Here is a 20,108-nt window from a genome sequence, read left to right on the forward strand (position 1 = left end):
GAACGTGTTGCATACATCAATTTCAAAATAAACGTTTATCTTCAAAAAACCATGCAGGTGATTAGGTGCAACATTAAATACCTTATCTTTATATGTTTTTTGTCTAAATACAACTCAAAGTACATTTACAAAGCATTTTCCATACTGTCCCAACTTTGTAAATAAATACAAATAATGTCAGAGTCAGGTATGAACTGTCAGAAACTTAGACTTAGCTAGATTCGCTAGTTTGCATGAGACAGCATGAGAATACTCACCCTCGAAGTTGTTGATGTAACTCGAAAAACGCTTCAAGTGTGTACGCACAGAAAGCCCCAGGTCAGGCAGGGAGACGTTCATTCATTTCTTGTTGCGGACTCGACTGTACTTGGAAAATTTTCCAGGTCCAAGTTCGAGTACGTTCAAAATTGGATTCGAGTTCGGGATCGAGTACCCCGACTCTAGCTAATGCTTTTAACGTATAGCTGATGGTTTGTAATGGTATTTGTAGTGGAAACCATTAGAATTTCTGTGATGGTTTCTTTCTTTTTAGCAGGGATCACTGTTTCAGTGTACTTAGCTACTTTTATAAATACTGTAGCTAGCTACAAACTAGTAGTGTGTAGCTTGACAAGTTACAGTTGCAAAGAAGCTTCCTGAACGTTGATACAGGGGCATGTAAACAACGTTTATATCTATCTATCTGTCTATCTATCTGTCTATCTATCAATCATATATATGTGTGTGCGTATATATATATATATATATATATATATATATATATATATATATATATATATATATATATATATGAATCTCGAGCTTTACAATTCCAACTTGTTAGTTAAACAAAGCCCAGTGCAGTAGGCTATAATTCTGTGTATATATAGAATAAGTAAGTAAGAAAGAACATAATGTTGGGTTAGTTGGAGATGGAGGATTCCGTGCAGCAGCCGTGATCTACCGGAAACACGGAGACTGCGGCTGTAAACTGCTGTATGGGCGCGTGCTGCCACAGAGCCTGATCGCGGCGCGAGCGCCATCTGTGTGTGGTGTGTGTGTGTGTGTGTGTGCGTGTGTGTTCATCTGTTCGAGAGAGGGAGAGAGAGAGAGAGAAGGAGAGAGCGCGCAGAAGAAGAGTTTAAACCAGTTTACACACATCGCCTTCATGGATGTCTGAGATTTCCGCCGCGCGCGCGGAGGCGGTTTTCGGTTCTAGAGGGAGTTTCTTTTTCTCCCCGAAAGGCTGAACGCGAAAGCTCGCCCCCCACACACACCCTCAACCACCACCACCTTGTGCACAATGCGCTGTGTGTGTAGCTGAGGGCGGACCACCATGGCCGAGCCGGAGGCTGCGGACACGGCGAGACCCGCGCGAGACTTTCCCGATGATGCTCCTGCCGCTGCGAGCACGCGCGCGTTCCTCAACCCGGCCACTGCTGCTGTCCTCGCCGGCGGACCCGGAGCGCGCGGAGCCGAGGCGGTGCACAGTAACGGCGGACACCGGAGCCGCGACAGCTCCGCGGAGAGGAACCAAGGAGCCGGGAACGCACCTTGCGGCATCATGAAGGTTAGTGACTCGCTGTCGGTTTCATTTTTGTGCTGTTTTAGTTGCGGAAATGGACTTTCTCACTCTCCGGACTTCTGTTCAGACATTTGCTTTTAATGCCGTTCACACCGGCAACAACTGACACTCCTGTGTGGATCACATTGTCCGTTTCCGGTTTGCGGGCGCGAGCTCTTGTATGATTTTGCTCAAGTTCAGCATGTATAAGCGTCTCGCGCGCCAGCACACACGTTAGGATTTAGTGCAGCACGAAGTTTTCTTAACAGCAGCACGACTGATCGTTATCGCATCATGTTATCGGGTGCATCATGAAGACATCATGAAGAATTCAATCACATCCTTCACATGATTCAGCAAATGCAAATATATATATATATATATATATATATATATATATATATATATATATATATATATATATATATATATAGATAGTTAAAATGCTGCCTGGTTCCTGAGCTCAGACTGTCTCTGTAGAGTTTTGCATGTTCTAGCCATGCTTGCATCCTCTGGGCTCTCTGGTTTCTTCACACCTCTCAAAAACATGCAGTTATGGATGGATTGACTGGGCTAAATTTCCTCTAGGAGTGTGTGTGTGTGTGTGTGTGTGTGTGCACGTGGTGCCTATGTGATGTACAGGTGTCCCATCCTTGGTGAATTTTCTGACCTTGAGCCCAGTGTCCCGGGATAGATTCTGGATCCACCACGACTCTGACCAGTTTCACGTTTCCTGCAGTAGCCTCTAGCTAACTCCATCCATCTTCTACACCGCTCACTCCTTTTCAGGGTCACCGGGAAACCTGGAGCCTATCCCAGGGAGCATCGGGCACAAGGCGGTGTACACCCTGGACAGGGTGCCAATCCATCGCAGGGCACAATCACTTACACATTCATACACTACGGACACTTTGGACATGCCAAACAGCCTACCATGCATGTCTTTGGAATGGGGGAGGAAACCGGAGTACCCGGAGGAAACCCCTGCAGCACGGGGAGAACACGCAAACTCCGCACACGGAGGGATCGAACCCCCGACCCTGGAGGTGTGAGGCGAACATGCTAACCACTAAGCCACCATGCGCCCCCTCTAGCTAACTTTTGGGAGAAAAATAGAATTTTAAGAATCAGTTAAGACATGTCTGGCAGTTTACTCACAGATCGATATTATGTTCATATCATGCGGCATGTTGCGATTTCAAGGCAAGACTTTTTTCATGTCAGACATAAGGCCTGTTAACTGCACTGGATTTATTTATTTATTTATTTCCCAGAACCATATATTGTGTCGTTTGACCGACTTAAAGTGAGTAACATTAGAGTAACTATTGGATAATTGATTTGCGCCGTCCTGTGTGCGAAATGACATGACTTTGTGAGGGCAACAAAATTCAATCTATCAGTGGATCAATCAGCCCCACGGATCAGCTGACCCGAGGCGTGAGGAGCTTTGTTGTGCTAATTGAGTTTTGCCAGGATTGCAGTAACAAAGATGGAACAAACGATTACACACACACACACACACACACACACACACACACACATACTTGTATTAATAAATATCTCAGGATAAAATATCTTTCACTTTTTCTTACAGTCTCACACCCCCAGAGATTTTCATAGATCTCTGATTAAATGTCACAACTTTAGGAAGTCCTGTGTGTGTCTCTGTGTCTCTGTGTGTGTGTGTGTTCCATCCTCCGATCCCGGATGGGAAATTGTTGTTTTGGAAGAGAGACTTTGTCCATCGGGCCGATCCATTCCGGTTTGCTTAGCAACCGAGACGAAGCAGCGCCTTATTCTGTCACTCTCTGGCTTTTATTGAATTCCGCTCTTGGCTGTGTGGGTGTTTTGGCACTGGCGCAAGGGAGCGGGTGACAGGGAAAAGGATTGTGAGTGTTGAAAAGGCTGCTGGGTTTTGTGTTCAAAACCAACATGACGTGTGTGGCATGGAAAACTAATCACGGACAAAAAATATGTATATATATATATATTTATATCTGAAATGTTACTTGTAATGCACATCCTTCTATTGGATTGATTTTGGTTTGTTTTTATGTGTTTAACCATGGTAATGTTTCCTTATCAGTTATAATTAGCAATTTAAGCCTTCAACACATAGACTGAATCCCAAATGGCTTTCTATTCACTATATAGACTCGCTAGGAAGGGGGCGGGGGGAGTGGGGAGGAGGGGAGGGGGTTAGTGCATAAGCCACATTTATGTCCAATAAAATGGTATTTACAGTAAGATTCGGCCTTTTACTGCGTGTCGGAAAATAACCGCTCGCGTCTAAATAACATGATAATACACCGATTCTGTTCATTTTTGTAAATTAATTAGAAATCCGATACAAAATCAGTCCATACAGGATGCCGCAGGAATTATTTTTGTACAGAAATTCTTGCCTTTGTGGCTTTTTTCAAAACTTGCGGAGCTTTTTTTGCGGAACACTACTCGAATCGGCAACGTCGCAGTTTCCACCGCACAAAAATGGGTCTTTCGCGGCGATGTTTGATGGTAAACGCGACTCGCGTCTGACGCGCGTGAATCGAAGAGGGGGGTTCGGCTGAACGCGTGCGGTGATGATGTCGCGCGATGACACGGCTCGGCCCAAATCTGCGGTGGTTTCGAAAAATCGCGAGCTCGTCCGAATAGCGTTCATATTCTGCGATCGCTACATCCTGGACGGACTGCAAAATATTCCGGCAATGAAAAAATTGCCAATGAGTGATTAAAAGTAGAACAAGGAAGGAATTAAAATAAAAAACACCAACAACAATGCCGGGATATGCTATTTTAGGAAAATAATCAATGATGTAGTTGACACCGCAAAGTTGATTCCGTTCCTACAGCGCATCCTGAAGACTTTTATTCCTCTTAGACCACAGCAATTTACCAACAGTTACATTTCTCATTTATTAAAGAGCACAAGGGACCTTAATAACATTGAAAAGGATTGTGAGGGCTGAAGAGGCTGCTTGGTTTTGTATTCAAAGCTGACATGATGTGTGTGGCATTGAAAAATAAACATGGATAAAACAAATGAAAAGTATATTTGAATAGTTTACATATGATGCACGTCTAACTCCTTCACGTTGGTCGTCCAGAAAACGCTATAGGTTTGTAGAAAATCCACTCGGAGAAAGAATGCTAAGAATGTAGGCATGATAAGCTGTGTAAATGCCATGACGCCTGGAGCAGTAAACCGGAGCAGTGTTACTCTCTGGAAACATGTTTCTCGATGCCCAGCACAGTGAAAACATGAACTGCAAACTCAGGTGTTTTACAATACTACTACTTTTTTCTTTTTCACTGAACCCCTCAGCTTAACACCGGGCACGTGAGCTGTGCGTTTTCACGGCCTCGGTTGAAGCTCCTTTCTGTCACTCAGGCTTGCTCAGACAGATCCTCGCCCGCAGAAGAGCCCACGGCTGTGTCTAAGAGAGCGACGAGGTGGATGAGAGCACGCTCTCCCTTTAACATTTCCCTCGAACGAGATGAGACACTCCATCTCACTTTCCTCGCGCTCTGCTGAGAGCCGGCACGGTTCACGCCAGGTCTCGGACTGCGCCGTTCATCGGATGACCGATTTCTGTCCGTGCAATTCGTTAATAACGAAAAGAGTAGAATGAATGCTTTCTATTTAGACTCCTGGACCGGTGGATCTGGAGCTACTTAGCAGGGGCGGTTAAGGCTCTGGGTTACTGATCGCTTGGGTCCTTGATCAAGGCTCTTAGCTCCAGGGGCGCTGTATCATGGCTGAGGTATGCGAAGAAGAGCATTTCACTGTGCTGTACTGTATACGTGATCAATAAAGACTCATTATCATCACTCATTAAACACCACTGCGGGTGAGTGAAATGTCTCAGAAGGTAAATCAGAAATAGATTATAAGTAGAGCCTTTAAGTACGGCTTGGCTGTACCTGAGTAGAAAAGGTGTGAGAACACCGCTAAACACAGCTCCTTTTTGGGAAGTGGTGGATAAGTGGTTAAGGCTTCGGGCTACCGATCGAAAGGTCATGAGTTTAAATCCCAGCATTACCAAGCAGCTGCGCTTGGGTCTTTGAGCACGCCTTTTAACCCATAACTGCTCACTCGTATTCTGTCCAAATGGTAAGCCGCTTTAAATAAAAGCACCAGGCAAATGAGCAAAATGTTCTCATGTCTCACAGACACGTCCCCTTTTGTCCCTACTACCCCTTACTCCTGATCTGACTCTCAGCTAATACCTTTCAGGTGACAACAATATGTGCATCTGTAACTTTATACTTTGTACATTTTAGTTCATTTAGTTCAAGTTAAATCCACAAAGTAAGTATGATGTGTGTGTATATATATATATATATATATATATATATATATATATATATAATGGATGAATGTCCTTAAATCTCTTAAAAGTTGCATTGGAATTTTAATCATGTAAAAGGTTTACACAGCGTCCCAGTTCGCCTACTTACTGTATAATGTGCACTAAAAGTACGTACTATTTTTGTGAAGAAAAAAGTACATACTTTTGGGGTGTGTAGCAAAAGAGTACACGAGTACCGGGCCATACTAAGAGGACGTTGTTGCCTAGTTACGCACGCTGTCACCGTAAACACACTCCTCGACTGACGCAGTTCCGCTTTTCTTCATTCCTTATTCCTTATCTAATTTATATACTATATATTATAAATCACCATTCCCTTGCTTTATTTTTCTTATTATTATTTCTTTACTGGCTTTAACATTTTTTAGCACTGATATTTAGCAGATTAAAAAAAAATAAATACATTTAAGACTTCAACACACTGAAATCTTTGCTTTCTATTCACTAAAATTGTCATGAAATCAGTAAGGGAACTCTGAACTACAGTTCCCAACAGCCACCGCTTCATTGTCACATGACCACCTGCACCTGATTCACGTTCCTGGTAATTGGCACTCTTGTATATAGTCACAGTTTGCAACGCACTCTTTGCCTCACGTTATCGTCTCACTATACCTTTGCCTATGCTGCCATATATCGCCTTTGCCACAGTGTTTTGTTTCCTTGTTGTAGAGTGTTTCGTATGTTTGTCTGTTATTAAATGTTTAAGAATCTGCGCTTGCTTCCGTCTGTACTTTGAATCGTGGCAAAAATTAGTTCTATTCACCATATAGGCTCACTACATAGGAGGTAGTGCAGTATATTCCCAGTAAACTGCCATTTGAGATGCAGCCATATTGGCATATTGGAAATTGTTAGCTGCTTACACGGAAGAGTACATTAGGATACATACTTAGTTCATTATTTATATTAAATTAGAAAACTGGTACAAGATATTATTCCACGCAATTTCTTCAAGATATTATACCACGCAATTTCTTCAAGATATTATACCACGCAATTTCTTTTCCTGCGTCGAGTGGCGCAAGAGTAGTTATGCAAAACGTTTAGAATAGCCTAAAAGTTTCGAAAGTTTAGGAGTCTTAAACACTCAAACGCAGATTTTTAGCTCAAATCCTCTGAGCAAGATCCAAATCTGCTCAGCGTTATGTTTGGATTTATCACTTTGTATAAAACGCCTCTCTGAAAGAAATGAACTCATCTTAGCAGGGTCATAAAATGCATGTAAATGCTCATGGCGTAATGGCTGTTTTTATAGCAGTTGCCACTGTTATTTACTGATACACATCACTACTAACTGCTCACAATAATCAGCTGCCAATTTAGCATGCGGACCCTTCGTCTAGATGTGGTGTATTTGATTATATTTAGACAAATCTGTCAGTCATGTCTGGAAACCGAACCGTAAGAAACATGACACGCATTTCTGTGTCCCCTGAGGTTATCCACACGGACATTCATGAGACTGTGTGTAGTGGAAATGATGAGGACTACGGCTAATCAACATGGACAAGCATGTTAACCACAGCGCTGCTGAAGTTTTAAAATCAGAATGCATTGATTTAATTTTCTATAACATCTGCTCTGACAGAAATACTGGCTATAATTCACATATACACTACTGTGCAAACGTCTGTTGTTGTTGTTTTTTTTTTTTGGTTCAAAATTTGTTATAATTGTTTGCTTTCATGACTTTAACATGATTGAGTCAGTACAAAAACAATTTAATATATTTCCCCAATATATTTACCATCTAATGTACTTATAAAACTGCACAAATTGTACTTGAGACTGATTTTTTTTTTTTTTTAAAAAAAGCAAAGGGTTGATACTCTTTCTTTAATTTATGAATGTTTACTACTTTATAGTATTTTTTATTAAATCATTCAATTAAATGTGAAATTGCAAAAGTAAAGTGAAAAACAATCAGAAACTTTTTTTTAAAGCCCCAGTTCTAGCTGAAGAAAAGCAGCCCTAAAGCGTGATGCTGCCACCACCATGCTTCCCTGTGGGTATGGTGTTCATTTGGTGGTTTTTTAAAAAAAATTTTTTGTTACACCAAACAGTACAGTACCTTTTGGAATTAGGGAATTATTATACCTTTTGGAATTGGTCTCATCTGACCATAACACATATTGCCATATGGTTAGGCGTGGTTTGGTTGTGAGAAAGGGCTTCCGTCTAGCCCAGACATGTGAAGAATATGAGAGATTGCTGTTATATGCACAGAGTAATCAGTACTTGTCAGATATTCCTGCAGCGCCTTTAATGTTGCAGCAGGTCTCCTGGCAGCCTCCCTGGTAAGTTTTTTGTCTCGTCCTTTTATACATTTTGTAGGTACACCCTGTTCTTGGTGATGTCACTGTCGTGCATCATTTTCTCTATTTATTGATGATGACCTGTATGGCGTTCCATGGTACATCTAACGTTTTAGAAGTTATTTTATAGCCCTCTCTTGATCCTTCAATAACTGAGATACCGTACATGCTTTGTAAGCTCTTTGCAGACCATGGCTTCAGCAGTCGGATGAAACCAAGAAGATGTGAGGAAATTCCGAGAGAAACAGCTGGTCTTTATTTGGGGTTAATCAGTTTTGTATTGTAATTGTATTCATGGCAGCTGTATGATAATTACTTTTGAGCATGAGATTGAATGTGATTGGTACATCGTGAACACAGCCAAACCTACAGTTATAAAAGGGTGTGCACACTTAAGCAGCCAGGTTATTGTAAGGTTTATACACTGTCATTTCGCAGGGTAATTTCATCTGAGGGTGGAAAAGTTTCTGACATTATCTTGATTCATCTTGGTTTCTTTTTTCTCCTTCTTTTTTACATCATAAAAACCGGCCATTTTAACAGGGGTGTGTAGACTTTTCTATCCATATATATATTCAGCCTTTATTGTTAAAAAGCACACAATCTTCTCGAATACACACTTTTATTAATATTCATGTGTAGTGAATACAAGATTGTCAAATCTTTGTAGCCCAATCTAATCGAGAGTGTAATTGCTGTGCCCATAACCAAACCAAACCAAACCAACCCAAACAACCACGGCTGATGTCGTGCTAGGCTTGTAATATAAGCTTAATAGTATAATGCGCTTACACTTTATGAGGAACGGCCAAATGATCGGAATATTCGAAGCATTTGACTGAGAATAATGATTCAAATAAAAATACCCCAGCTATGGAATTCTATCCGGGAACTAATTGAGAATTAACCTTGACCGAATACAATGTGCTTAGATGGAAGCATGATTGAAGAAATTTCAGGGTTAATCGAGTTCACCTCAAATAACTGCACGAAAGTAATGATGTAATAATTGTGAAAGTCTCACACACTGCACCTCACACCTCATACAGCTCATCACTGCCAGTTTGCTGACTGGGACATGTGTTATACACTGCGAGTCCTGACCCTAATGTACAAGCTGGTGAGCGAGGAGGAAAGCTTCTCGTTTTAACATCTACGCTCGCTGATTCCGCTCTGTACGTCCAGATCCTACTAACGCTTGTGTAATTCGATTGAATCCTGTATGTAAGGTTTAATTAGTGCTGATCTGCTGGACTCGGGTCCTGTAGTGCGCAAGGGGTAGTGTGTAGTTTGGGGCCTACGGCCTTGACGGTCCATCGCTATTGCTAAGGTCTCAGGCTAACCAGTATCCTGCCCGAACGTGATGGGATTTGTCTCTGGTGATGTAATAACATCTCTGTTCACTGCAGTGTGACTCAGGAGAACATGTGGGCGCAACGTGTGAAAACACACACGCATGTTCACAGGAACGGTGGAGTATGTAGAGAATCTAGGTCAGTGCTCTCTGGTGTTCACTCACGGGCCCTGTGGAGACATTGAGCAACGTGTGTGTGTGTGTGTGTGTGTGTGTGTGTGTGTGTGTGTGTGTGTGTGTGTTGCTGACCAATCGTATTGGTGTCTTAGAGGAGTCTTCATCCACACCAACACCCAGTGACAGCTCTATGTGTGTGTGTGTGTGTGTGTGTGTGTGTGTAAGTGTCACAGGAAAAGAGAAGAGGCATTTATCAATTCCAGTCTTATGTTCTGCAGTGATGCCTTTGCACTTCTTCCTTCCTTCCTTCCATTAGTTTGTTTATTTGCTCCTTTATTCTTTCACTCATTCGTTTATTTGTCCTTCCTGTCTTCCTTCATTCCATGAGTTCCTGTCTCATGTTCTGTAAGGATGACCCACCTCTTCCCTGAACACTTAACTAACCCCTAAAACGCCAACCCCACATTATACTTAAAAAAAGAAAAGAAAAAAAGAACGTACTCTGGCTGTTACACCTCTACTCTGCACACTTTGCGTTTCTAGAAAGATATTGTACAGTAGCACTACTTGTACTGTTCTCCGCTCGATATATCGCTTTGCTTGTATTTCCTCATTAGTAAGTCACTTCGGATAAAAGCGTCCGCTAAACGAATAGTTAAATGCAAGGATGCTTTCGCAGTTCTTTTGTTTGTTTCGTTGCCTTCTGCGTCTTTCTTCCTTTGCTTACATTCCACTCTCATTCTCTGCAGTGACACCTTTACAGTTCTTTCTTTCTTTCATCCATCCATCCATCTATCCGTCCGTCCGACCATCCAGGCCGGGAATTGAACCGCCACCTCTACGATTAGCGGACAACCCACTACCACCTGAGCCACAGCCGCACCCCGTATGTGTCCCGTATAACATTTTTATTGGGAAATCTATTCACTTTCTTTTTCGTTTCCTTGTTACTTGTTCGGAATCACAGCATGTGCCCCCTCGCTCCCTTTCTCAGGAGGTGGCTTTCTAATCCAGTAGCTCTCATTCCATCTCTTAGCCAAGGTGCCTGGGAGACCGCCATGAAACACGACACTCTTTACGCTCACATGCTGTGTGTGTGTGTGTGTGTGTGTGTGTGCATTGGTGTGGGATGAGAGGAGAGAAACATGGAATGATTTGGACATGGAATACATTTAAGGACCCGAGCTTGTGTGTTGTGTGTGTGAGACTGACCTGAAGAAGCCTTTATAGTTTCAGATCAATGCACTTCCCACAACAGGTTAAGTGTAACTCCATAAAGGCATAATGAATAGAACAGCCCTGCTTCACTGTCCAGCTCCTCACATACACAATAATACTCTCTCTCTCTCTCTCTCTCTCTCTCTCTCTCTCTCTCCATTTTGCCTGGAAGAGAAAAAGATGCAGAGATATCCAGTTACTCCACTGAAAGCACGCTCGATCATTTTACACTAATGTGCGTACAAGAAAGGAAGGAAATTTAAGTAGGCAGTCTCTCCTCCTTTCCATCCCTCTCATGTACATTCCTCTTATGTTCTCCACCTCTTCACTTTGGCCTCTTTTTTTTTTTTTTTTTTTTTTTTTTTACTTTCACCTGTCTGTGCTGATGATGAGCCAGACATTCCCTCTGTAGGCCGAATCGTTTCACTGAACAAATTAGACTGGTACTCAGTACAAGAGTAACGTCCTTAAACACCCACAAGATTGAGAATTAGTCTGAAATCAATGAGGATCTCTCTTGCTCTCTCTCTCTCTCTTTCTCTCTCGCTTTCAGTTTAATTCCGACATTACACAGAACTACGTTTAGTAGGTTTTTCCCAAATGTGGAAAATTCCATCCACCCAGCCCCCTCTATTAAGCCATCCATCCATTCATCCATCCATCCGCAATAAATCTGCACTCCATCTGTCCATAAGTCTGTACATCCATCCATCTATACAGTCGTACTTAAATCTATGCACCCACACTCTGTTTGTCTATCAGTTAATTTATCCATTCTTCCATACATTCATCTGTTCCTCTATAAATCTGTCTATCTGTCAGTCGTTAACACCTAAATCTGTCTGTTCCTTTCTACATCTGTTCAGCCATTAATCTGTCCATACACACATACATCAGTTGGTCCATTCGTTGGTCCATCCGTTCAGTCATCCTGCACACTGTACGTTAATTTATCCATTCTTGCATCCCTCCATCATCTACTGCGTCTAAGTATCCATTTGTACAGTCATCTGCTTATCTGTCCATCCAGTTATTCTTTCATCTAACCATTTGCTTTCATCTGTCCAATCATCATTCATATATACAAAAACCTGTATGTATTCATACGTCATCTGTTTTAAGTATGTCTGCCCATTTGTAGAATCATTTGCTTATCTGTCCATCCATCCATCCATAAATCTATCTATCTATCCTTTTATTCTTCCATCTAACAGTTTCATCATTCATCTGTCCAACTGTCGTTTATACATACATAAATCTGTATATTCCTTTGTGCATTCGTCCATCCATCCATCCATCCATTCGTTCATTTACCTGCCCATACAAACATACATAAATGTCCATCTGTTCATTTCTCAGTCTATTCATTCAGCCAGAATTCCATCCGTTCATCTATTCATCCATCCATCCATCCATCATCCATATACACATAAATCTGTATATTCTTACCCATATGGGCATGTCTATCAACCTATTCTGACAAAATTCCATCCATCTATCCATCCATCCATCATCCATATACACAAAAATCTGTATATTCCTTTGTGCATCCATCCATCCATCCATCCATTCATTTACCTGCCCATACACGCATACATAAATGTCCATCTGTTCATTTCTCAGTCTATTCATTCAGCCAGAATTCCATCCGTTCATCTATTCATCCATCCATCCATCCATATACACATAGATCTGTATATTCCTTTGTGCATCCATCCATTCATCCATCCATCCATTCATTTACCTGCCCATACAAACATAGATAAATGTCCAGCTGTCCATTTCTCAGTCTATCCATTCAGCCACAATTCCATCCATCCATCCATCCATCCATCCATCCATCATCCATATACACATAAATCTGTATATTCTTACCCATACAGGCATGTCTATCAACCTATTCTGAGAAAATTCCATCCATCTATCCATCCATCCATCATCCATATACACATAAATCTGTATATTCCTTTGTGCATCCATCCATCCATCAACCATCCACCCATCCATTCATTTACCTGCCCATGCATGCATACATAAATTTCCATCTGTTCATTTCTCAGTCTATTCATTCAGCCAGAATTCCATCCATTCATCTATTCATCCATCCATCCATCCATATACACATAGATCTGTATATTCCTTTGTGCATCCATCCATTCATCCATCCATCCATTCATTTACCTGCCCATACAAACATAGATAAATGTCCAGCTGTCCATTTCTCAGTCTATCCATTCAGCCACAATTCCATCCATCCATCCATCCATCATCCATATACACATAAATCTGTATATTCCTTTGTGCATCCATCCATCCATCAACCATCCACCCATCCATTCATTTACCTGCCCATGCATGCATACATAAATTTCCATCTGTTCATTTCTCAGTCTATTCATTCAGCCACAATTCCCTCCATCCATCCATCCATCCATCCATCCACCCATCCATCATTCATATACACATAAATCTGTATATTTTTACCCATACAGGCCTGACTATCAACCTATCCTGACAAAAATCCATCCATCCATCCATCCATCCAGCCGTCCGTCCGTCATGTCATGCACATATTTTGGAAATCAGTTTGACTGCAGTTTATACAGCGAAGTATTGGCTTTTGTCCTTCAGCTCTTGACTGTTGTCTAATATAAAAGTCTCAGGTCTGAAACTGCTGTATCAGTGAGGTAGTGCTTCATAGGAGGTGTTAGTACTGAGAGATCCTGATGAAAGAGAAGACAGAGAGGTGGAAAGTCTGTCCCATCACTTTTTTATCCTGACAGTCTCATACTCTCTACATCTCACCTTCCATCTCTTCTTTTTTCTGTCTTCTCTAAATTTGATGATGTTTCCGGGAAGGTAGAAAAGGACGGGGGTGTAAGCCGCTCTTTCCCTGTTCAGCTACAGTGTGTACACACACTGCATTTAAACACTGCACACATGCACTAATAACTGAACTCACTCTAACGGTAACTCCGAGATCAACTGGTTCCTGTGTGTTTAGTGGAATATCTGTATCCCTGTTCTTTCTGTCATGTTCATTTGTTTCCCTTCCCCTCTATCTGGTATGACAGGGACACGGTGTCTGCGAGAGGAGGAAGTCGCCTGTCGCTCAAAAAAAGAGAGAAAAAAACAGGAAATGAGAGTAGTTATCAGCACGCTGCAAGTCATATTACCAGCTGTGTATGTGTGACTATGTGTGTGTGTGTCTGTGTCTGTGCGTGTGTGGGAAAGTGAAGTGGGAAAGTGTTTTGCTCGTGTACATGCACTGCGACGTCTTCTTTGCATGTGTTTACTCCAGTCACAAGTTTTTCTCAGTTAGTTTTTCTATCACATGTCTTCTTGACTCACAGTGTCGGGTTAGAAATGTTCATAAAAATCCAAATCCTGATTATGTTTCTATAAGTGACCCTGTACACACACTCTGTGATCTGTGACATGAAGTAGTCTCTAATTCGGACTCTTCCGAGTATTATAGATGTTATAGGTCTCCTCTGCTACTATTACAAAGCTTATCCAAGGTTACATTAGTTATTAAATATGTATCTTTATGCATCTTGATTTATCTCAATTTCTATAGCTTACATTGTGATTTTTTTTTATGTTGTTTTTATATGTAGATGTGTTAAATGACATAGAACGTAACACATTTCGCATCAGTCCACCGAATTTGTAGGCACGCATAAGTATTGGAACATGTGACTGACAGGTGTTTCCTGTTACCCAGGTGTGACCTGTTAGATTGACTGTTTAAACAGTAATTAGCTCTGAACATTTACTCTTGACCTATTTACTTTTTACTATTTACTATTTACTTTTAGCCTTCAGTTTCACCTGTGAAGACTGCATTTTTTGTTAAAAAGGATAAGCCAACATGAAGATCAGTGAGCTGTCTATGGGATAAAAGCAAGCCATTTTGAAGCTGAGAAAAGAGGGAAATCGATCAAAGGGGCATTGCACAAATATTGGGCAAAACCAGTACAATAATCTGGAATGTTCTGAAAAAGAAAGACGCGACTGGTGTACTGAGCAACAGACACCAAATGGGTCGGTTACATCTAGATAGATGTTGTTTAACACATCTATCTAGATGTAAATACCAGGAAATATAAGCTGAAATATTAAACTCTTGTCTCATATCCATCTTTAGATCTCAAACCCAAATGTCTTTGGTGTATAGCACAGACAAATTACATGGCCTTGCCGTTCCAATAGTTTCAGAGGGGATTGTACTAGGGTTATAGTATTTCCATTAGCACTGTCTGAGAGAATTACACTATAAAATGTTTATAATATTTTAGCCCTCAAACAACTAAATGAGGAAATCGTTACAATTCGATAATAAAAATAGTTGACAATGAAGATAGGTGACAACTTATCCATTATTTGGTCCAAGTTATGAAGCATGCTGTGGTTCAAGTGGTGCAATGGCAAACATTATGTCACTTCACACTACAAGCAAGTCTCTTTAAATCATTTAGCTCAAAAATAGTTAAACTAGTTTTTGATACATTGTTAAGTCTTCTTAACACACTCAATATCTATTTGGTAATATATGTTTCATCTTAAGTTATGCCGTTTTGTCTTTGAATAGTTGATTCCCTGATTTCAGGCATTGAAAACTAAGAGTCAACTCCAAAGCTTCGGAGTCGATTCCAGACCAAAAATGATTCACCTCGCACAAACATGGCAAGCAAAACAAATTTAGCATTCGAATGTTTTAGTTAGCGGAATATTGGAGGATATTGGCCTTTATTTTGAATTTTGGCTTGGAATTGAACAAATTTTGAAATTTTGACTTTTGAAATTTGATCTCTCCCAGAGATTCACACCATTGTTCCATTCACACCATAGGTCCATTGTTCACATTAAAATATATTGCAAAAAAAAAGAGAAGCCTTTGACAGTTAATATTCCACAGATAATATTTTCATGCTGTGACAGATTATCTGATAAATGTCAGTAAAATTGGTTTGTAGTTAGTGACCTGTTATTTAATGCAGGATGATTATAAGTTCTGTAGTAGTATTATATTAGATGATTGAAATTCTGGAAAGACATTTTATCATTAGAAATGTATTTCTTTAAATGTAAATGTAGTTGATGTAATTAACTAATCAGTTAATTTGAAAAATAATCAACCGATCAATCATCAAAATAATCATTCGATGCAGTCCTCTAATATTTACTTATTCAAATGTGAAGATAATCGAAAATGGTGGATTTTTACATGAATTCTGGATTAAGTAAAAAAAAAAAAAAATCTAGCTAAATATCAGCGACAAAATTCTGTAAAAATATATTTTTTAAAATGAGCTTGAAACAATCAGGTTTTCACTTTCCATAATTTGTTTATTTAGCAGAAAGTTATGGGCTCATTAATGTTCAGAAGCATTTCAATATTGATTTGTTTAACAACTTCATTCAAATTCAAGGGCAATGTTCAACCCACTAACTACGCACATTTCTGAATTCATAGTAGCTACTGAATATTATGCTTTAGTCTGAATAACTGAAATACTTACTGGACGTTTAAGAGGTTATACTAATAATTATATACCCCTAGCCTAACGTTTTTATTTATCTTTAGTAATGTGTGTTAGAGTTTATATTTATTTCATTCTTATTTTTAATTGAAATGTCAGATTATAATATAACTAAGAATGTAATATTTCCCCACCATTCTGTTAGATTTGGCCATGTGCTAATAATCTGTAATCCAACATTTCATGTTTTTGGGTATCATGATAAAGATTATCGTGGACCTTCCGCTATCCCTGCAGTTCATTTGGGAGGCAGCAAATTTGAATGCTGCATATCTCTCTTTCACTGAAGGCACAGCTTTGTCTCATAATTCTGAGACAGCCATGAAAGTTTAAAAAGCATGCCGGAAAGAGCTGCTTCTCTGAATTATGTAGAAAAATGAGTTTAGTTTCAGTTATTAGCTTACAGTCCCCTCTGAAACTGTTGAAACGGCAAGTTCAAATAATTTGTTTTTGCTGTAGACTGAAGACATTTAGGCGTGAGATCAAAAGATGAATTTCCTGGTATTTATTTTCCGGGTATTTATATGTAGATGTGTGACATAGAACATAGCACATTTTGTATAATTTTGTAAGTGAGCAAAAATATTGGAACATGTGACTGACAGGTGTTACCCAGGTGTGTACTGTTAGATTGATTGTATAAAGAATAACTAGTTCTGAACATCTACGCTTGATTTTAGGCTTTAGTGTCAAAGAAAAGAGGGGAAACCAATCAGAGGCATAGCACAAGCATCGGGCATAGCCAATGCGACAATTTGGACAGACAGACACAAATTGGGTCGGCCAATGAAAATAACAACAGTTGATGTCAGAAACATTGTGAGAGCTGTGGAGAAAAACCCCATAACAACAGTCAGTGACATCACCAACAACCTCCACAGGGCAGGGGTGAAGGTATCACAATCTACTGTTCGAAGAAGACTTCAAGAGCAAACATATAGAAGTCATACTACAAACCACTCATCAGCAGTAAGAACTGGAACGCCAGATTGGAATTTGCAGAGAAATATAGAGATGAGCCACAAGAGCTCTGGAACCAAGGCCAAAGTGTGCCGAAAGAAAGGATCTGCTCATGATCCAAAACATACAAGTTCATCTGTGAAACATGGTGAAAAATAATAATTCCACAGTATTCAAATTTCTTTTAGACGCACCTGTACATTATTGAAAGGGACATTTAGGTTGGGGGTTCCTGAAACAGTTTTAACACCAAACCTTGTAGAGGCTCCAACACTAACCTGTTGAAAAAGGATCTCAAAAATAACCCATGAATGACTCCTTTAGGAGAAATACCTGTTGGATTACTGTTACTGAACCCCAATTTTTTTAAGGGGTCACCACACTGTCACACCCAGAACATGGACACCATAATGAAGAGACAAATGCACTATGCAGTTCAGGTGACTGAGTTGTTGGTAGTGTCACGGCTTGGGTTTGTATGGCTGCTTCTGGAACAGTCTCGCTAATCTTTATTGATGATGGAACTCATGATGGTAGCCGCAGAATGAATTCAGAAGTTTACAGAAACATTCTCTGCCCATCCAAATTAATCAGGAGGAATTTTATAAGTGACCCAAAACACACTGCCAACTCAACATAGGCCTTCATCAGTGGGGGAAAAGTGAAGGTTTTAGACTGGTCAATCCAATCGCTCCATCTTTCACACAGGACCCTGTTGATTTTAGAAGATATTTGGGTTATCTCCTACAGGACCAGGGGTTGAATCCCCTCGTGTTGTTTTGGATGATGTCATAGTGTGTTTCCACTCGTAGAGGAAGAGGCTCTGATTTCCGCCAGACACACACGTGGATGTCCTTCTCCAGCACTGTTGCCCTTAAAGTTGCTCGGGACGTAAAACAGATTAACCAAGGATAGTTTCACTGTGCAAGCAGCTTTGAGCTGACTCACCATGAGAGATGCATACGTCTGTGTGTGTGTGTGTGTGTGTGTGTGTGTGTGTGTGTGTGTGTGTGTGTGTGTGGGAGAGAGGGAGAGCGAGTGAGACAGAGACTCAGGCACTTAAGTAACATTTATATCAGCGTTGGCACAGCTACTGTCAGATACTGACCTTAATGTTTGGACTTGTCTGGACTGCTGTTTGTGCTTTCTCGCTTCCTTTGTGTGTGTGTGTGTGTGTGTGTGTGTGTGGGAGAGAGAGAGAGAGAGAGAGAGTGCTGCCTTTGGCTATTAAACAGACTCCACAGTTGGCACAGAAACGTGTTGCTCCTGTCCTCTCTCTGATATCTAACTGTACAGTTCCTTGTCTTCATTCTCATCTGCTGTCTAATGTGCTGAATCAGATTTTCAGACTCGGTGTGTGCATTGCAAATCGCAAGTAACTAAATCTGATTGGTTAGTTCGTTTGTGTGTAGTTGCGTTCACTTGCACATGGGTTGCTATAGTTACGGTGCAGGTGTATGTGTATAAAAGAAAAAAAAAAGCAAGCAGACAGGCCATCTCAAGGCCACCTCTTCTCCTGACCTGCTGAAGATGTTCTTATTGGAAGGAAGCACCGAGCAAAGAATGAAGACAAAATTTAAAAGGACAAAATGGCCAAAATACACTTGGAAAAGGAGTTGGAATTCGTGCGATGTGGCTGTTCAGATGACACACTTCCTGAACATATGCGGTGGGAAGTGGGAACTCCCATTCACATCATTTTTCTAGGGTGACCATACGTCCTCTTTTTCGGATTTGGTTTTAATTTCATTATGGTCTGCACTTATATAATGCTTTTTTTTTTTTTTTTTTTTTTTACAAAAACCGCTTCAGACTGGTTCTCATTCACACACACACGGTAGCAGAACTGCTATGCAAGGCACTAGCTTACCATCGGGAGCAACTTGGGGTTCAGTGTCTTGCCCAAGGACACTTCGGTATGTGGGCCAGGAATCGAACCTCCAACTCTACGATTAGTGGACAACCCGCTCTACCACCTGAGCCACAGCCGCCCTATTATGATGTGCTTATGGTTTAATACTGCATCATGTGTGCACATATTTGCATTATTTTAACCCCTCTCTGTAATTCTCGCCTTCTTGCACACCAATTGGTCGATTATAAAACTATTATTGGTCAAATTCCTGCCTTTCAACCATTAGCCTACTCCTGTTCTGTTGTGTACGGCATCAAACTGTTGAACAGTTGAGTCGAAATAATGCCTGTCGCCATATAAGGTCATTTTTAATTTCACGTTATCACATTGCTTTGTATTACATGGCCAGTCATGTGTAAATGATGGTAGAAGGTTCACTCGTGGGATCTGATATTTTATGTTATTCCCTAGACATTCAAAAGAATGTAGGAAAAAATGTCAAACATGGGCAGAGTGAAGCCAATTTTATTTATATATATATATATATATATATATATATATATATATATATATATATATATATATATATATTTATGTGATGCTAATAGAGTGTCATTTTTCAGTGTATTAAAGTCTGCATTCAAAGTAACGCTGTTTTGAACGCTATTACGATGCTTAAGCTGTTCTCTTGACTTTATTTACGTATGTGGCCTTGAAGTAATCCGAAAGTAATCAGATTACATGACTTCCATATTGTGATACTTGGATTCCGTTACTGATGACATTGTTTATGAAGTCATTTGTAACTGTAACCGAATACA

The 20,108-nt window shown here is 40.4% G+C and overlaps 1 protein-coding gene across 4 annotated transcripts in view; it reads left to right on the forward strand.

Moving 5' to 3' along the window:
- Positions 1-1,053: 1,053 nt before the first annotated feature.
- Positions 1,054-20,108, forward strand: part of plcl5 (phospholipase C like 5) — a 98,077-nt gene continuing 79,022 nt past the window's right edge. For 3 of the 4 annotated variants that reach the window (XR_008393467.1, XR_008393468.1, XM_017452892.3), the window contains exon 1: positions 1,055-1,549. Coding sequence is in view for 2 of the 4 variants with exons in the window: in XM_017452892.3 (XP_017308381.1) it covers positions 1,316-1,549 (234 nt within the window). In the remaining 2 variants the exon portion in view is untranslated. Of the gene's footprint in view, positions 1,550-20,108 lie in introns of all 4 variants that reach the window. The other variant, XM_053675896.1, reaches the window with a different exon arrangement.

This window comes from Ictalurus punctatus, chromosome 2 (genome assembly GCF_001660625.3).
Source record: "Ictalurus punctatus breed USDA103 chromosome 2, Coco_2.0, whole genome shotgun sequence".
Lineage (NCBI taxonomy): Eukaryota > Metazoa > Chordata > Actinopteri > Siluriformes > Ictaluridae > Ictalurus > Ictalurus punctatus.